The sequence below is a fragment of the Propithecus coquereli genome, unplaced genomic scaffold (genome assembly GCF_000956105.1).
Source record: "Propithecus coquereli isolate 6110/MARCELLA unplaced genomic scaffold, Pcoq_1.0 Scaffold67, whole genome shotgun sequence".
In the NCBI taxonomy this organism is placed as follows: domain Eukaryota; kingdom Metazoa; phylum Chordata; class Mammalia; order Primates; family Indriidae; genus Propithecus; species Propithecus coquereli.
In genome coordinates, this window is record NW_012152729.1 from 3,698,823 (window position 1) to 3,717,626 (window position 18,804).

The window sequence follows — 18,804 nt, forward strand, 5'->3', positions numbered from 1 at the left end:
GGGTGGGGGGGGGAGGTGACCCAGTCCCAACATAGCCTGGTCCAACTAGGTCTGGCAGGGGTAAGAGTAGAAGCATGTTCCCCGACACCTGTTCATGGCTGTTGCCCAAACCCCTTCCCCAATCTTCAGCCATCCTCAGTTTCCCTTAGGTCTCCTCCCTCAGGCCCAATGCCACCCATTTGATAAGCCGGGGGGGGGAGGTAGTGGCCAGCTAGGAGAGCCATGTTTTCCCCAAAGAGTTTCCTTTCAGTAATGCTTTCAGAAACATGTGGGGCCAGAAGGATAAAAGGTGACAGCCTCCTAGCCAGGCCCAGGTCGACATGGAGGCCAACACTGAGGCCACTCTACCCACCCCCACCAACCCTCAGGAGGGGGGTCCCACCACACAGTCTTTTCAACTAAAAAATGGGGATAGGGTGAGGCAAGGCTTGGGACTGACGCGGACAGGTAGAGATATGGACAACCGGATGGTAACTCTCCCACTCAGCCTAATATTCTACCCGGGCAGGTGGTGGGAGGCTGACCACACCCGCGCCCAGCATGGCAGGAGGACCCAACGACCTAGCTGACAAGCCAGACACCAAGACGCTCCCGCATCCTGCGCTTAGAACAGATGCAGACTAGGAAAACAGCCCTGCCCGCACCACAGCCTGCAGGACAGACGGACCCACCACCAGACGCGCGCCTCACCCAGCACCACCGGGGGAGGACGTCGGACCGGTTGCGCCGGGTCTGCAAGCAGCATCAGCAGCAGCAAGAGGAATAGCAGGCTACCCGGGAGCAGTGTCGGGCGGTCGGGGCAGACGCGGAGGCCCATGGCGTGCGACCGCCGCTGTAGGTCCTAGGTGAGGGTTCAGCGCTCCAGGCTTGTGCCTAGGCAGGGGCGACAGCGATGCGCTTAACCCCGCCGCCCGCAGCCGCCCGGCCAATCAGAGCCGCCTCCCGCAAACAGCCCGCCAAATGGGGACTCACCGCCAGGCACATCCCTCCCAGTCGGAGCTAGCCGCCCCGCCCTGGCCCCACCCCCAGCCGGCTCCCTCGACCACGTTGCGCGCCGAGCGCATCGATAGATCCGGGTACAATCTGGTTCCCCGGCTCTCAGCCGCCCGCCGGGGGACCCAGCTCGCGGGTGTGTATTTGGCCTATCTCTGAGTATCTGAGGTCCACGCTGTGCAGGCCTCACCCCCGTTTCCTGGCGCCTCCCTGACCTGGAGGATCTGGAACGGACCGGGCCGAGGTGGGGATAGGGGTTCCAGAGCTCACCGCGGCAGAGCGACCCTGGTCAGAGCAAGAAGAGGGAAAGTGAGTCCCGGACAATTCTTGGGCCTTAGGTGACCAGGGGCTAACCAGGACCTTTCTGCACCCCCCACAACGGTTCTTCGCACTCTGCATTTTAGGGCGCAGAGTGTGGTGTCACCCGGACAGGTCGGGCACAGGGTTGGGGGTGGGCTTGAACCTCCACCGTGACGTGCTCCATCTGCAAGTTCCCCTGCAGAGCGGGAGGGCCACTGGGAGCTCGTGATCGACCCGCACGCCCACTCCGCGCAAACCTGGGAATCCAGAGAAGACATAGACCCCCTGCGCCAGTAATCACGGGTGAACAGAGTGGGCAAAGACCGGACAGCTGGTAATATGCCAGCACCATGGGTCACTCTGGGATAGAGGAACCAGCGTGTTTGAGAAACAGAGGTCTTGATCCTCCACACACACACCCAGTTCCAAGGGCCAGCACTCTGGTCATACTGCCCTGGTCCCAAGACTTCTGTCCTGCCCCATCCTTTCTTCTTGGTAAGCAGCTGACCCCGGGTTAGCCACTCATTATCTTGGCTTGCCCTTCTGAGCTATTATAGTGAAATACTTTGGTGATGGGGTACCACCCTCTTTAAGGTCTAACTATCTCCCACCTTGGGCCCTGGCTCAGGGCCCCCGATCCCAAAGCCCCTGCCTCCCCTACCTTCACCCCTGGACCCAACAGAGGGTTTCTGAAGACTCGTCTGGTGAAGACACAGTGTGGGAGACCTTAGAGACCCTTCCGCCAAGGGGTCCAGAGTCAAGGGTTTAGTTGGCAAGAATAGGGATCAGTAGAACCTGGGCCACCATGGACTCTGGCCACTGTCCAAATGCCTTGCTAGCCCAGCAGCATCAGGTGACCATGGACTCCTGGAAGGCTAGCCCTGTACTCTGGAGGAGTTCCCAGGTGCCCCACCCCCATGGGTCCTACAGGAGTTAGGAGCCATGTCTGCTGGGGGAGGGGTGTCAAGGCCTGGCCCGCGATGACCCATGCTAGTACTGTGGAGAAGGATGAGGTTGCAACAGAGGGAATGGCCTGAAAAAACAAATGGCAAAAATATTTTCTGTCTCTTTAAAACATCCTCTGCTCCTTTTTGAGAACTAAATCCTGCATCCCTGCCTCAGGCCAGTGGTTGGGAGGGGCGGGGTACCTCTTTTGTTATTTGTGCTACAGATGGCCCAGCCCAACCTGCTAAAGGGAGGTACTAGGCAGCGGTCACAAGATTGTCTTCAGCAGAGATGGGACAATCAGAATCATCAACTGTAGTTGAACAGTGATTGCCTGAAGCTGAGAACCCATCCTTTATTATTAAGATGATGGCATTTCAGACAGGAGTCCCCATCCTCTTCCTTGATGGCAAAGTAATAAAATGTCTCTTTCCTTCTCCCCAAAGCACTTGTTCTTGTTGTTCTGATGTGGCCTCCAGGACAAGTGGCTGAGCTTTCAGTAACAAGGTGAGGGTCCTTCCTTTTCACAATGACCCTACCATCCACCTGATCCCCCAAGCTGCAGACCTGGGGTCATCCTGGACTCTGGATGCCTTGGTACTTCCCAGACTCACAACCCAAGTGGTCACTAAGTCTTGCCAGCTCTACCCTCGCAAAACTAAACTACCCTCATCCCCATAACAGCCTCTTCACTGATGTCCCAATTTATGCCTTATTCCTGTGGAATGTTCTCCACATGCCATTTGACACCATTAAATATTGTCAGGTGCCATAGCTCTCCTCTAACCCCACTGGCAACCTGTCCATGGTATGCATCTCACTCATAGTGAGGACCCTGCGAGGGACTCTGGCCCTGTCTCCCCAACTCCCACTCGCCTTCTTCCCCAGCTGCCTCATCTCCAGCTTCAGTGGCTTCCTGGAACAGACAACCTTATCCCCGCTCAGGACTCCTGCACTTGCTCCACTGAGACCACTCTGCATTCCCTAGTTTTGGGGACTCGACTGAGCTTTGCATTTAGGCCTCGGCCCAGACATGACCATTGGATTTGAAGCAGCCCCTGCCTGGCTCTCATTAAAATGTACTGGCTACAAGAGCAAGCTTCTCACCTGCCCTGTTCCTGTCCCATCCTCAGTTAGTTACTGCCTGGCACAGTTCCTGGCACATAGCACATGCTTAAGAGATGTTGACTGAGTGAGCAACACACCCCCTTTTCTACAACCCCTCCCCTGCAGGATGGGGTCCTGGTGCCTATGAGAACTAGAGGAGGAGATGAGGGGCTGAGAGGTCAGCAGGGCTGGATGTGAGTTCTGGGAAAGATTAGGAAAGAGGGAGGGTATTAAATCCAGAGACTGAGGGGCCAGGCCAGCTGTGCTGTCTTCCCACAGGTAAGCATACAGCCAACAGCCCTTGTCCCTCCTGTTTCTGGACCCTTTGCATTTCCTCTCACTGGCCCAAGCTCCAAGCTCCCCTACCTGGACCAGATAGGTAGCTGGGCTTGAGGCAACTAAACTAAGACCAAGGCTTCTGAGCTGGTGTGGTGGCCAGAGGTGAGCCCATTTAGAGGCCAGTCAATTCTCCCTAAAGTTCACTCAGCTGAGCAGGCCCCTGTCCCTCTGCTGCCAGAGTCTCCCAGCGAGGCCTAATACTGATGCACTTACCACAGAACCCTGGAGGCAAAGCGCCCAGAACTGAGCTATTAATCTGGCCTAGGTATGGAGGAAGGCTGCCTGGGGGAAGAGTCATTAGGGATGGGTCTTGAAAGATAAGCAGGAGCTTTGGGGGAGGGGGGAACAAAGGGATGGGTGGGTAGGTGGGTGCCCCAGGCAGGGCGTGCAGCAGTCTGGAGACCTAAAGAATCACTAGAGTGTCCAGAGCATTGGGTGGGCCAGGCTGGCTGAGAGTGGAAGAGAGAGAAGTTGAGGGCCTGAAAACCAAGGTTAGAAACTTGGCTTACGTCCAGCCAGGAGCCACACGAAGACTCTAAAGCCGGAGGGAACTGGCCTGGGGATTGCATCAAGGGCCACCCCCTTTTCACCTCTGTCCTGGTCCCCTGCTCACTCCGCCCCTTGTCCTTCACCATCCGGATCTGGCAAGAGTCAGCGCGCCCCCTGGTGATTACTCAGCGGCGGTTCTGCGAAGGCGCGGAGATCCGAGCGCCGCGACAAGCCCAGGGCGCTAGCTACTCCGGTGGCCCGGGAGATAAGCAGGGGTGGCAGCGGGCCCGGCGGGCAGCTGTTAAGCCCGCGAGCGTGAATCCCCGCAGTGGCCCCCAGCGTCGAATTCTCTTCCACCGCGGGATCAGTTCTGGCCGGGAAGGGAAGGGGAGGACGCTTTTACACCACTCCTAGACGCCCTGGAGGTTCCACGAGATCCGCCACACTGCCTGCTCCCCGCGAGGGCCCCACCCTCTCTATATGCCCCAGCCAGAGCGCCGGCTGCCTTTGGGGCTCCAGCCCAGGCAGGCCTCAGAGAGCCGAGGTGAGGATGGAATTTTGTGCGTGTGCCCCCACCAGACCCAATCCCTTCTCCCAAATATCTGGAGGGCAGTTTGGGAGGCCTGGAGGCGTCTGGCTTGGGGTGGCCTGGGCTGTCGTACTTATCTCCTATTCATTAATCCATGATTCATGATTAATGGGGGTGGGAGGCATTTTTCAGTGAAGTACAAAAATCTCAAGCTACAGAGGGGACCTCTGCTACGCAGGGAGGTGCCTTGAGAAGAGAAAATCTGGAGGAAGAGCTGGGGTTAACTAGAGCACGGAGGGGAAGAAAAGACACAGATGTGACTCTACTGCAAAGGCCCTGTGGCCAGAGGGCGGCTTACCATTGCTGAAATACCCTAAGAAGAAGTCTTAGACAACAATTCATTCATTCAGTGCCAGGTCCCATGATAGGAGATGGGTGATGAGCCTCCGTCTTCAAGGATCAGATGATGGGGGCGGGGGCAATAAATGATTAATAAATCATGTTAGAAGTGGGTTAAGTGTGGGGTGGGGTGGGAGGTAAGGAGCTATGAGAGCGGGTTGGGGGACAGGAGTGAGGGTTGTTTAGTAATAATGGGATCATCTGGAAGGACCCAACTGAAGCAGACGAGTAACGGAGTTCAGCAGAGCAGGGACTCCCACGTTATTTGAACGAGTCGGTTTTTTCAAGAACCCAAGGGTCGGGAATTGTCTTGTGATGGCGACAGCCGGATGGGCGCCAGGAGTTTGGGGGAGCCGCCCTATGCTGCCAGCCCGGTGCCTCAGGTTCACCACTCAGCTGGGACCTGGACACGCATGACTGCGTCTCCAGTGGGAATGCGCTCAGGACGACCAGGGGTGCCACAATAGGGAGGTCACCTCGAGAGGGAGGCTTCCCAGAGGATCGGGCGCCGAGACCCGCGCTGAAAGAGTAAGTGGGAGCGCGAAGGTCTAGAAGTTGAACGTTTGGGGTCACCAGCAGGAACCGGACTGAGACCAAGTAGCACCCCGGCCTCCCGACAGGGGCGCTAGGGCTCCGTCCAGTAGGAGCAGCAGCTCAGACAGGAGTCGGGAAAGCAGCGACGCTGATCGGCGGAGTTTCAGAAGCACAGGGCGGAGGGCGGCTGGGGTGAAGGGGAGTTGGCTGGAAGGGCGTGGCCCCGATCAAGTCCCAACTCCGCGCGGCGCGGGCGCGCTCCCGGGAAGCAGGGGGAGGGGCCTTACCCCACGGTCGCGCCCCACCCCCGGAACAAATATTTGACATTCCAGGTTTATCGTGGGGGCGGAGCCTGAGGAGCGACGTTCTCCCCTCCCCCCGCGTTTGATTCGCTTAGTGCTTCCGGGGGTGGGGACAAGCAGGTGGGCGCCCGGAGAGTAGCTGCCATCACCGTAAAGAGCAAGTGGTAATGGCCAGAACCCGTCGGGCCAGCAGTGCATCTCCCACTCTCTCTCAGTCGCTACGTCCCAACGCAAGTCACTTCCGTCCTGGGTGCCTCAGTTTCTTCAGCTGCCAAGTGGGAACATGCTGCTGCGGGACAAGGCCTCGGAGGAGCTCCATCCACCCTGAGCTCTCCAACCCCCGGGCAACCCCCTTCCCCGGCGTGAGCTGGGGATGCGCCCGGGTCCCCTGCTCTCCCCTGTTGTCCACGGGCCCAGACGCAGCGCCCTGCTTGTCCGGAAGCACGAGGTCCAGCTCCCGCTTGGGTCTCGAGTCGGGCTTGACAATCCCTTATCTCAGCTGCAGCCAGGCTGGAGCCCCTCCTTCCCGCCGCATTATTCAATTTCTCAATTACGTAAACGGGAGAATTTGGGAAAGTAAGGGGCGGCCTGGAAACGCACCATGAAAGAGCCTCACCAAGCTGCGCGGGCGAAAGGGGCGCTGGGATCCCTCAACGCGGGGCTGTCTGAACCGGGTTGTTGGTCCGGATGGAGGATCTGCAGCCTGTATGCGCCCATAGTCAACGCGAGCCCCCCTCCCGCCAGCAATCTCCAAGCAACAGGCCGGTCGTCAGGGAGCGACGAAAACAGGCAGGCGCTCCACGTGGGGTAAGGGTGAGGCTCCAGGCCCAGACTATCCTGCTCATCCTCGTCTAGGATGCAGCTCTCAGGAACTGGGGGAGAGAGGAGTGTGTTCCTCTTTCCCCAGCATCGAGGCTTACTCACCTTCAGCCCGCACGACCACGCTTTCGCACTTCCGTACTTCCCGGAGCCGGGCTAAGGCCCTGGCATCTGTGTGCACGAGCCCTTCCCTGTGATCTCGGGTGACCACCCCACAGCTCCATGGACCCCTGACGATCCCTGTCGCCCTCCCCTTCCCCAGCCGATCTCAGATGATACCCTCCAAAGGCCTCCGGGTGATATCCGGCAATTCCCACAGCCCCCCCTTGACCCTTGGTGACTTCCACCAACCCCAGACTTGCTGTCGTGACCCCCACAATCCCTAGACTGCCTCCTGGTGACTTTCACAAGTCCCGTGTGACCTCGCGGACTGGAGAAGGCCCCTGGTCTTTGCACATTCCTTTGCGAAGGCCTCGTGGTCCCTGGGGCGGGGGTAAGCAGAATAGGTTCGCCCCAGGAGTCAGGCGCACCATCCCGGGAAGTGGGAGTCCGGATTCTGAGCGCGCGCCCAGGCCAGGAGTGAGAGTTCCAGCGTCTTGGGCTGGGTTCTGGCGGCCCTCCCCCAAGGTTCCCGGGCCGCCCCCGGTCACGTGGCCGGTGGGGCCGGCAGGTAACTCGCCGGGAGAGGGCGGGGGCCGGTAGCTGCCCCGCCCCGTGGGGCGCCGCGGGCGGGTCTCAGCAGAGCCCTCTGCGCCAGCGAGCTGCAGGTGCCGCCCCCGACACACAGTGTCCCGCCCAAGCTGATCTGCGTCTGTCGGTCTGTGCGTGCGTGCGCCTCGTCGGTCCGCGTGTGGCTGGCCGAGCGCCCCCTTCCTCTGCGGCCATGACTTCGCCGCCGCCCCCGCCCCCAGGCCCGGACCCCGGGGCAGACTCCACCGCGGACCCATGCCCAGGGCCTGGATCACTGGTCGTCCTGTTCGGGGCCACAGCCGGTGCGCTGGGGCCAGACTTGGGCTCCGACGAGACTGACTTAATCCTTCTAGTCTGGCAAGTGGTGGAGCCGCAAAGCCGCCAGGTAGGGTGGAAAGTAGACCGTGGGGGTCCCCAGGGACCTTCAGGGCCCCAGGGGCGCCGCAGCTGATCGGTTTTCCCCGCCGCTCGCAGGTGGGGACGCTGCACAAGTCGCTGGTTCGCGCCGAGGCGGCAGCGCTGAGTCCGCAGTGCCAGGAGGCAAGCGGCCTGAGTGCCGACAGCCTGGCTCGGGCCGAGCCGCTGGACAAGGTGCTGCAGCAGGTGAGCTCCAGAGCCAGGGTGGGTGGCGGCACGGCCGGGCTTCGGAGACATTTCTGTGCGGGAGAGGCGGCGGGAGGTGAAGGCCTGGCGCGCCACAACCGACTGTCCGGGGCGGTAGGACAGGGTCTTATTTGAAACTTCGAGCGATTCCTGCGTGTGCGTGTCCGCGTTTGCTGGCCATTCCCGGGGGTGCCTTACTTTTCAACCTTTACGGGGCTCCACTCCTACTTAGGGGATGGGCATGCAGGCTGCGGGATCCATCCCGAGTTCCCGGCCTGCGTGGGGAGCAAGACTGAGACGCCTCTGGGAACCTACCAGGTGAGGTCTCCCAGAGCAGCAGCCGGAAGCGGGAGGGTCACGCCGCCCAGACTTGGCCATAGGTCATCGGTCCTTGCCGCCGCGTCCCCGGCCCGCCTGGGAGCCGCTGAAGCGGGGGCGTAGGGCGGTGTCTGCCCCAGAGGCAGACGCCGCCAGGTGTAAGCTGCTCGTCTAGGCCTGTCCGGGCCAGCCAGCCAGGCGTGGGCGCGGTCCGAACCTCACCTGGGGGCTACGCCTGGGGTGCCTCCAGCGCCTGGCTGAAGTGCGAGGTGGTCTCCACTGCTATTTTCTTATTCTTATCTTTAACTACCGTGCTCACCCTGTGCCTGACTCTTCTTCAGTGTAATGAGTGTAAATCCTTTTCATGCACAAATTCTTTCATCTTCCAACAACTCTGGTGGTTCCTGATGAGGAAACACAAAGATGCTGAATCTGAGTCTCGTCCAGAAGGGCTCCTAGCCTGGCCCCCGCTTGGGGAGTTTGCTGAAGACCTGGGTTGCCCTTGCTCTGCCAGCCTGAGGTTGTAAAGTGTCACAGAATTGGTAGGGGTGGGAGTAGGGGAGTTTCCTGGGTCTTATACGTCTTATTCAGTGGGAATGGAGGCTGGGGGAGGGGCTGGGCAGCCTCCGGAGTGCCACCCCCTCTATGTACAAACAGCTCAGTGCCAGTCGGTCGATAGGGTGTGGGTCAAAGCTCATGCTGCCCCTGGTGTCCAAGTGTGGGGCTCTGTCCTTGGAGTTTCTCTGCCCTCGGTTGGTTGGTTGGACCTAGAGGCGGGGCTGCCATTGACCGTGAGCCTTCTGGGCTTCAGGCAGCCCTGGGCCTCCCCCACCTGTCTGAGGGTGGTGCCTGGTCAGGGACAGGTTTAACCTGCTTTGCCCCGCCCCTTCCCACCTGCTTGTCCCACTCCACCAGGTGTTTGCTCTGGCCCCACTCCAGACTCCTGGAGTGTGTGTGATGGGGGCTTGGGTTATGTGTGACTACCCTCATTTGGCCTGGAGGAGTTGACAGTGGACTGCGACGATGGGGGTGGGGGTGAAGGATGGAACATAGGGTCAGGCCCAGCAGGCGTGGCCTCCTCCTCCCCAGGTAAGGTAGGGCTGAACATCTGGCTGAACCAGCTTTGCAGCCTGCCTCCTTCCTCCTCCTACCCCCAGTTCCTGCCTGCCCAGCTGTGAGAGTCTGTTTCTGTTTCTCTCCCCACTCCCTATCCCCAGTTCTCCCAGCTGGTGAGCAGGGATGTGGCTCTGCTGGGCGGGGGCCCCTACGTGCTCTGCACTGATGGGCAGCAGCTGTTGCGACAGGTTCTGCACCCTGAGGCCTCCAGGAAGGTATGGCACTGAGGGCACAACAGGGGATAGGGCTTCCAGGACCCCCGATGTCGTGGGGGTGGGCAGGGCCCCTCAGTTCCCCCATTCATCCCCACTCCTGTGTGCTCCCAGAACCTGGTCCTCCCCGACACCTTCTTCTCCTACTACGACCTCCGCAGAGAGTTCCACATGCAGCACCCAAGCCTGAGCCCTGCCAAGGACCTCACCGTGGCCACCATGGCACAGGGTATCTGGCCCAGCAGGGTTGGGTGGAGGGGTGACTTCAGGCTGTGTGTGTCCGAGTATGTGCATGCTGGAGGGTGGGTTATACCAATACATGCAAGTCTGCATTACCTGCTGAGTCCTGGAGTGTACCCGTGTCTTTGTACTAGGTTCTGTTTGCAACGTGGGCGTATGTCTGGGCAGGGGACCTGTAAGGACACACATGAACTGGGCCCAAACAAACGTTATGTGGTGGGCTTCTGCAAGTGTCTGCAGAGGGGACTTGGTCCCAGGTGTGAACAAGATTAGCGCTCATGCTGGGTACCTCAGGGCCTCTCATGCTGGGATTTCTTCATTGTCACTTATCTTCCTATAGACTTGGGACTGGAGACAGATGCCACAGAGGATGACTTTGGGGTCTGGGAAGTGAAGACAATGGTAGCTGTCATCCTCCACCTGCTCAAAGGGCCTAGCAGTAAGATTTCCCTTACTGCCTGTCACCTGCTCTCAGGATGGGGTGAATGTCTGGCTATTACTTCCTCAAAGTCCTCCTCCCCAATTGTGACCTTCTCTAAGAGACTGCAAGATGGAAGCCCCTTTGTCACCTCGTCCTCTCCCTCAACTGTCCTCTTTTTGCACAGCTTGGTGGGGAGAAACCCCCACCACCAGACCCTGCTGACGCCCATGCCTTCTCCTCTCACTAGGTCCACTGTTTTTGAAGCCCGAGGTGATCAAGCAGAAATATGAGACGGGGCCTTGGTGAGTGTGGGAGCAGGGGTGGGGTGAAAACAGCTGGACAGCTCTGACCCTCTGCTCTGCCCCCACAGCAGCAAGGCTGATGTGGTGGACAGTGAGACTGTGGTACGGGCCCGTGGGTTGCCCTGGCAGTCATCAGACCAGGACGTGGCTCGCTTCTTCAAAGGGCTCAACATTGCCAGGTGAGTGTGGCAGGGTGGGTGGGTCCAAGAAGACAGGCCTAACTAGGAGGCACTAACAGCACTGGCTCCACAGGGGTGGTGTAGCGCTCTGCCTCAATGCCCAGGGTCGCAGAAATGGTGAGGCCCTCATCCGCTTTGTGGACAGCGAGCAGCGGGACCTAGCGCTGCAGAGACACAAGCACCACATGGGCGTCCGCTATATTGAGGTGGGGCTTTGGGCTGGGAGTGGAGCAGGGCAAAGCCGAGCCAGACCTGAGACCCATGGGCTGTTCCCTCTGTACCCACAGGTATATAAAGCCACAGGGGAGGAGTTTGTAAAGATCGCAGGGGGTGAGTGTGCCCCCAGCAGAGCCTGGCTCCCTGGGTTCTTGACCCATCTCCCACTTTCCCACTAGCCCTTGCCTCTCTGCTCCCCTGTGTGGGTGGGTGTTCAGAGGAGCACAGGTGAAGTCAGCAGGTGACTCCCACACCCTCCACCCAGGCACATCACTAGAGGTGGCTCGTTTCCTGTCACGGGAAGACCAAGTGATCCTGCGGCTGCGGGGACTGCCCTTCTCGGCTGGGCCAACAGACGTGCTAGGCTTCCTGGGGCCAGAGTGCCCAGTGACTGGAGGTGCTGATGGGCTGCTCTTTGTGCGCCACCCTGATGGCCGGCCAACTGGTGATGCCTTTGCCCTCTTTGCCTGTGAGGAGCTGGCACAGGCTGCGCTACGCAGGCACAAGAGCATGCTGGGTAAGCGATACATTGAACTCTTCCGGAGCACTGCAGCTGAGGTGCAGCAGGTGAGCACCCAGGGTCCCCACCCTGCATGTACTGATTCTCCAGGGTGGCCCTTTGGTCCTCTGTGCCTCTGTTCTACTTGGCATGACCAGCCTGCTGCTGCCTTCCTTACTAGGTCCTGAACCGCTATGCATCCAGTCCACTTCTTCCCACACTGACTGCCCCACTGCTGCCCATCCCCTTCCCACTGGCAGCTGGGACCGGGAGGGACTGTGTACGCCTTCGAGGCCTGCCCTACACAGCCACCATTGAAGACATCTTGAGCTTTCTGGGGGAGGCAGCAGCAGACATCCGGCCCCACGGTGTGCACATGGTGCTCAACCAGCAGGTGAGGCTGCTTCTGATTGGGGTACACACATAGTTAGGAAGGGGTGTGTGTTAGGGGTAAGGTACTCTTGCAAACGACAAAACTGCTCATCAATGTGTGCACAGGGCCGGCCATCAGGCGATGCCTTCATCCAGATGACGTCAGCAGAGCGGGCCCTAGCTGCTGCTCAGCGTTGCCATAAGAAGGTGATGAAGGAACGCTACGTGGAGGTGGTCCCCTGCTCCACAGAGGAGATGAGCCGTGTGCTGATAGGGGGCACCTTGGGCCGCAGTGGCATGTCCCCTCCGCCCTGCAAGCTGCCCTGTGAGTGCCCCAGGGGTTGGGGAAGAAGGAGGCCTGTGGGGGCCAGGCTGTTATAAGCCCCCACTTTCTATAGTGGGGACTCCTTTCTGGCTGCCCCCCCCCCCAGGGCATTGCCGGGCTCTGTGCAGATGCACTTTTTACTTCTGTCTCTAGGCCTCTCGCCACCCACCTATGCCACCTTCCAGGCCACCCCAACCCTCATTCCCACTGAGACGGCAGCTCTGTATCCCTCTTCGGCACTGCTCTCAGCTGCAAGGGTGCCTGCTGCCCCCAGCCCTGTTGCCTACTACCCAGGGCCAGCCACTCAACTCTACATGAACTACACAGCCTACTACCCAAGGTACCCTGCCACGAAGAGAACTCCATAGTCCTGCTCCCTGTCCTAGTTTTGGGGAGAGCCATGATCCCTGTTCTGGGCCAGATAACCCAAGGTCTGTTGGAGATTGGACTCTATCCAGAGAGGAGAGAGAGTAACAGGTGTGAGATGGTTAATGCCATCTATGAAATAGATTGGAGATGGCTCTGTAAAGGCAGGGGTCTTAGGGAGGAGAAAGAACTAAACTAAGCACAAGGCAGAGGCAAGGGAGGGAGGCAGGTCTTGGTCTAGGCCACAGGTGGAATGCACTACTAAACCCATCTCTCTCACCCTAGCCCCCCAGTCTCCCCTACCACTGTGGCCTACCTCACTACGTCCCCTGCTGCCCTGGCCTCTGCTCCCACCTCAGTGTTGTCCCAGCCAGGAGCCCTGGTCCGCATGCAGGGTGTCCCATACACAGGTGGTATGAAGGATCTGCTCAGCGTCTTCCAGGCCTACCAGGTGAGATTATATGGCTGGAGGGCTTGAGGACTTGGCTGAGCCTAGAGCTCTGTGCCTTAAATCTGCGTCCCTTCTGCAGCTAGCCCCTGATGACTACACCAGTCTGATTCCTGTTGGTGACCCTCCTCGCACTGTGTTACAAGCCCCCAAGGAGTGGGTGTGTTTGTAGGTGAAGAAGCCAGGAGGTAAGAGCTAGCTGATAACCTCAGCTAACATGCCTCTCCTTCATCCAGAGGACCAATGCCCTTGACCTGGTGGCTTCTTTCTGGCTTGTCAAAGTTCTCAGAAGGCACCTAGAGGAGCCCAAGCCCCAGTTCCATTCTTTACTTATTCCTCTGCCTGTTTACCCCAAAGATGATGGCTGGACCCTGCATGCAGGTCTAGGGGAAGAATGGGGCTAACCTGCTCCTGATGGCCTGAGCCACGCTCTTGAGTGGCACCTTGAGAGCCCTTTGGTCTGTCCTGGCTGTGGCCCAAGCCCACAGATATTGTGGGGCTGACAGGTCCATAGCAGGCTTGCTTTTTTAAAATGTAAGCTCTGGTACCTTCAATGTATGACTCCTGGGAGAATCAAGGGTCCATCTGAGCCTCTGAGTAAAAATCCCAATGTTCTACCTCCCCCTGTCACTCTGGGTAGGGTAGGGAGGCAGACCAGCCCCCACCCTCAGGATACCTGGATCTCAGAGACCATGTTGTGCCAGGTGGTCCCACCTAAGGATGCTAGCCCCCCTCCAGCACAAGGAATATCAGATGGCAGAACCAGCAAGCTATTTTGATGGACTATGCTGCAGTATCCCCAGAGGACACTAGGGGGCAGGAGGCCCCCACACAAAAACTCAGGCTTGAATTTTAAAGGGGACTTTCTGCCAACTTTTCATGCACACCTTGGGAGGGGACTAGTTGTCCAGAACCAAGAAGACACTGTGGAATGTCCTTTGCACCTATTAAAGGGTGCAGAACTGAAGCCTCGGAAGGAATCTGGAATTCTATCCTCGCCATAAAATAAAAGTTCCTGACCAAGTGGACTTTTTAAAAGCTGCAATATCCTTAGCTACCCAGAGTGAGGGGTTCTACACCAGCCCCAGGTGGTGGAAAACTCAGACAGATTAAGGAGACTGTTGATCTGTCACCATTTATTATTTCAGCACTATTAACTGTGGAGCCTAAACTGCTGGCTCTTCTTCCCTTTGTATTAATATTTGTGTAAGGAGCATTGCACTCCTATAAAAGGTTTTGAAATACAAAATGTACAAGAAAACACAATCCCAAATGCTGTAAACATAACTGAGAACCAGTTCCTTTACTAAACATCCATTTTATAAAATACAGGGTTTCAACTGAGCCCATGTGAGCCTTAAAGATCTGTTCTGAATATCAAAAATAGGGCTTCACAGCCAGGCCCAGGAGAGGTCTGGTGATAGTGGCCGGCTCTGGGTAGGCTGGTTTGCAACTCGGGCAGCAGCACCACGCATGAACCCGAAGACATCTGTTCCTTTTAAAACTGTGTTCAGCCATGTTTCTCTGTCCATCTCTAGTAAGCAGAAGGCTGCTCATTCTATTCCTCAACCCAAGATCTAGCACGGGTTGCAGAAGGAAGGGGTGCATGCTGCTACTAGAAATCATTTGCATAGTACAATGGATGTGTGCTTTAATACCACTTGTTGCACAAAAACTTAAGTCTTTATCTACAAAGCCAGAAAATATTGACTCTTACACCAAAGCTTTTACAAAGCTGATATAAAACTGCTTACATAGTATACAAAGCTCTATTTTAAAATTTAACTTTTATTTTAAATAGGAAAGCATTTCTAGTGCTACAGGCATCAAGGTATTTAAAAGGCATCAAAATTTGGTGCATAGCAACTCTGGATCATTGAGGCTTGTATTCTTGAGGGCAGCAAAACTACCCCCAAAGGGTCTTGCGAGGGGAGCTCTTGTAGGAACCCCATGTGAGGCAGCTACACCAGGGGCAAAAGGATAGAGGCAGTTCTGGCGATGTCTCTGGAACTTCACCTGAGAGGCCAACTTCCTGCCCCTCCAAAGGAAGCTATGAGCTTCCAACCACAGGCCCTGAAACAAATCTTACTATCTACACTCTGTGACACAAAACGCACTTTCAAACAAAATTTGAAAACACCCAGCTCCAAGAGGGACCAGAGTGATTTGCTGAAGGACAGACATTTTTAGGGGAGAAATCCAAAACATGGTTGGTTTTTTTCTTAAAGACCATACTTGTCATCCTGGGTCAATAGCTCCTACCCTACTGACAAGTGGTGGGCAATGGGCTGGTCCCCTTGCCCAGGCCTGAACTGGCCTCAGTAGAGTTAGTCTTGGTATCTAGGGCCTGCACTGGAATAACAGCATCAAGCCTTCAATCAGCCTAGCATACTGTCTCACATATAGGCACTCAAAAAATCTGCTTCCTGAATAAATGAAAGTACATTTCATTTGAAAACATGCAAACTTCAGGGGTTTTGAGATAGGCCCAGGAAGTAACAAATCCCACTGAGGGAGTGGTATGGACAGGCTTTTAAAAAAGCACCTAACTTGGGCATCTCCTTTGGTAGACAGCAGGCTGGAGCTTCTGTTGGCCCCTGCCTTGGATGCCAGTCTCACCAGCAGCAGCACCAGGGTGTCTTTGGTGTGGAGGGTCAGGTCATCGTTTCTGGATGTGCTCAAAGCCTTTTGGAGAAAAGGCTGGTTTTTAGGTCATAGAGACAGGAAAGGGTAGGCCAGAATCATTTCGGGCTGTAAACAGAGTTGGGGGATAAACCTCCCATGCCAGTGTGAATCTTAAAACCTTCCCATCTGGAGTCCTGCATTTTCTCTGCCTGTCCTGATGCTCATCTGTCTTTAGCTCCTGACATAGCCTGGCCTGTAGAGAAGAGTTAGAACTGCAAAGCTGTCTAAACCAACAAGAGACTGTGGCTTCAAAGGTTACAGAACATCCAAAGACAGATGCTCCTGTTTGAAAAAGGTTCTGGGACCAGAGGACACAAAAAGGAAGAGCACACCACAGCCTACTAATGTTTAGGATAGCAGGAAATGAAAGTGACCAAGCTAAAACCCCACTTTTGAATGTCACCTTACATGTACCATCTTACTCAAGGTCCTGAGGGAAAAAAGCAATTTCAACATGGAGCTAGTATGGAGAGATTGCAGGAAGATTATCTAGAAAGTTACAAAAAGGCTATGCTCTGGAATGTCTTTTTATATTCCAACACTTCAATGATGGAATGGTCTCTTCTCATTTTATCTAACAACAGTTTGCTTTTATAAAGAGGTATGGGCTACATTTGGCTTTATTTGCTATGAATCTATGAAAGTCTTCAGGACACATGCTGAGTTTCTGAGGCATAGGTGTGGGCTTGGGGTAATTTTTTTTCTTTTTTTTTTTTTGTTTGCCTCTGGAAGGTTTTATCAAAAGTTCCTATTTTTTAAATATCATCAAAACTAAAGGGCCCTTCAAATAACCACAAAGCAGTATAAATCACCAATCCTAGCTAAGTAACCAGGTCACCTGCAAAAGCAGCACCTCTGAAATGGACAGCCTGCTGCATTCACACTCAAAGCACCCATCATATAAAGTATCCTATTTAAATATAAAAAGCAAAGCTCATTTTCCCAAGCTCAAACAACCTATGCTGTTCCTGTTCTTTTATAAAATCTACCCAAGGCCTGAGGTGGAGGAATGCTCCTTTCCCCACAAATGGTAAGTCCAACTTCTGATGCCAGTCCCGAAGGCTGCAGAGTTGGAAACCCAAGGTCCAAGGAGAGAAACACGCTGAGAAGTTGGTGGTAGAAACAAGGTTGCAGTGAGCACTGTTAGAGCCCGACGGATCTTCCTAAATCCAGGGACTCGGGATCCGGGAGGGGAGCCTGTCTGCTCACCCCTGTTCCTTGGGAAACAGAAATCTGGGACATATCTCTCCCAATTATCTCATTCACTGAAAAACAAGAAACGGGAGAGTGATTAGTGACCTCTGAGTGACTAACCACACAGTGCTCAACACTGAGCTCTACCTCAGCCATTTCCCTTCCCATGACTTTCTAGAAAGGTAAAGGTAGCGCCTGAAGCCTGCTCCCCAGCTGAGTGGCATGAGAGGTGGAAACATCATTCCACAAGCTGCTCCAGACCCCCCTTTCTCTCCCTCTCAGTTCAATCTGGGTTGGGAAGGAGGATGGCTGAGAGAATAGGAAACATTCTTACCCTTGATCTAAAGGCTCATGCTCTAGAACAGAGTACTTTCAGATAAGTGTCCACCTTAATCTAACTTTTCTTTAGTTTGCTTCCCTTTTGGAAAAGTTTTCTTCTGATTCCTGCAGTGCCACCCCTCATGTAAAGTGAATGAAAATAAATGCTTTGGTCAGAGTAAACCACTGAGATTTGGGGCTAATTTTGTTATTCTATCCTAGCACCCTTTATGATGTAGGGGCATTTCTGTGGTTTGTAATCCTGTCTGATTGCAGGCTCTTGCTTTTTTGTTGGTTTCTTTGATATGCCAAGCACCGCAGGGAGCACAGTGCTCTGTGAGATCCAATTCAAAGAATTCCCACCTTACGGAACTAAGATAGAAGGAAACATCCCAAATTCCCCAGATAAGAACTTTTAGTTTCCCCAACATTTCATTCCCTACTAATTCCACTCCTACACATATATACAAGAGAAGCAAAAACATACATCCACATGAAAACCTGTACTCAAATGTTCACAGCAGCATTATTCATAAGAGCCGAAGTGGAAATAACCCAAATGTCTACCAAGTGATTAATGGATAAACAAAATATGGTCTCTATCCATACAGTGGAATATTCAGTCTTGAAATACAGTGAAGTTTTGATACATGCTACCACATGGATGAGCCTTGAAAACAATATGCTAAATCAAAGGCCAGACACAAAAGGTCGTATATTGTATGATTCCATTTACATGAAATGTCCAAAACAGGCCAATCCATAGAGAAAACAGATTACTAGATGCAGGGAGGGAGGGGAAGAGGAAGTGACTACTAGTGGGTATGGAGTTTCTTTCTGGAGTAATCAAAATGGAATTCTAAAATTAGACAGTGGTAGTAGTTACACAACTCTGACTATACTAAACCCTCTGAATTGTATACTTTCAAGGGTGAATTTTATGGTATGTGAATTGTATCTCAATACAGCTGTCATAAACAAAAATAGACCAAGACAAAAAAATTCTATACTTAGAATCTGATGTGCATAGAGCAAAAAGACACTAACATTTAAAAAATCTTCAAGTATTAACATCTAATCTTTTTATAGTTTACATAGATAAGAAAACAAATTCTTCAAACTCATGTACTCATATGGTTATAAAGAGAAGGGAATTAACATTTATTCATCCCACAAATATTTACTAAGTATCTATAGATTAGACTTTATAATTGAAATTAAATCTTATTTCAATTAACACTTTTTTTTTTTTGAGAGATAGAGTCTCACTCTGTTGCCCAGGCTAGAGTGCCGTGGTGTCCTAGCTCACAGCAACCTCAAATTCCTGGGCTCAAGTGATCCTACTGCCTCAGCCTCCCAAGTAGCTGGGAGTACAGGCAGCACTCGCCACCATGCCTGTCTAATTTTTTGTTTCTATTTTTAGTTGGTCAGCTAATTTTTTCTATTTTTAGTAGAGATGGGGTCTCACTCTTGCTCAGACTGATCTGAAACTCCTGCCCTCAAGCGATCCTCCCACCTCGGCCTCCCAGAGTGCTAGGATTACA

General features: G+C 54.7%; 3 protein-coding genes across 6 annotated transcripts in view; 1 reads left to right on the plus strand and 2 right to left on the minus strand.

Annotated features, from left to right (window-relative positions):
- Window positions 1-916, minus strand: part of PLA2G15 (phospholipase A2, group XV) — a 10,682-nt gene extending 9,766 nt beyond the window's left edge. Inside the window, exon 1 of the mRNA XM_012660617.1 lies at window positions 691-916. Within this exon, the coding sequence (XP_012516071.1) occupies window positions 691-817 (127 nt within the window). The 5' untranslated portion in view covers window positions 818-916. The remainder of the gene's footprint in view (window positions 1-690) is intronic.
- A 6,544-nt stretch (window positions 917-7,460) lies between these two features.
- Window positions 7,461-16,637, plus strand: ESRP2 (epithelial splicing regulatory protein 2). 4 transcript variants are annotated; one of them, XM_012660531.1, is made up of 16 exons: window positions 7,461-7,831; window positions 7,921-8,049; window positions 9,585-9,698; window positions 9,810-9,924; window positions 10,276-10,374; window positions 10,604-10,658; window positions 10,727-10,837; window positions 10,911-11,043; window positions 11,125-11,167; window positions 11,319-11,620; window positions 11,734-11,946; window positions 12,051-12,249; window positions 12,403-12,589; window positions 12,901-13,066; window positions 13,146-13,251; window positions 13,704-16,637. In XM_012660531.1, the coding sequence occupies exons 1-15, from the start codon at window positions 7,640-7,642 to the stop codon at window positions 13,233-13,235; spliced, it is 2,148 nt and encodes a 715-aa protein (XP_012515985.1). In that variant the 5' UTR covers window positions 7,461-7,639; the 3' UTR covers window positions 13,236-13,251; window positions 13,704-16,637. The 4 variants fall into 4 exon arrangements, 3 of the variants coding, with proteins under 3 accessions (XP_012515985.1, XP_012515986.1, XP_012515984.1); XM_012660532.1 differs by having other exon boundaries at window positions 16,176-16,637; XR_001138140.1 differs by having other exon boundaries at window positions 12,051-12,131; window positions 13,146-14,030.
- NFATC3 (nuclear factor of activated T-cells, cytoplasmic, calcineurin-dependent 3) overlaps window positions 15,602-18,804 on the minus strand; it is a 132,371-nt gene continuing 129,168 nt past the window's right edge. The window contains exon 10 of the mRNA XM_012660528.1: window positions 15,602-17,013. Within this exon, the coding sequence (XP_012515982.1) occupies window positions 16,892-17,013 (122 nt within the window). The 3' untranslated portion in view covers window positions 15,602-16,891. The remainder of the gene's footprint in view (window positions 17,014-18,804) is intronic.

Coding starts and splice junctions, on each gene's coding strand:
- ESRP2 (XM_012660531.1), top strand. CDS start 7,640: ATGACTTCGCCGCCGCCCCCGCCCCCAGGCCCGGACCCCGGGGCAGAC. Junction 10,838..10,910: donor AAAGGGCTCAACATTGCCAG/GTGAGTGTGGCA, acceptor CTGGCTCCACAG/GGGTGGTGTAGCGCTCTGCC. Junction 11,947..12,050: donor ACATGGTGCTCAACCAGCAG/GTGAGGCTGCTT, acceptor ATGTGTGCACAG/GGCCGGCCATCAGGCGATGC.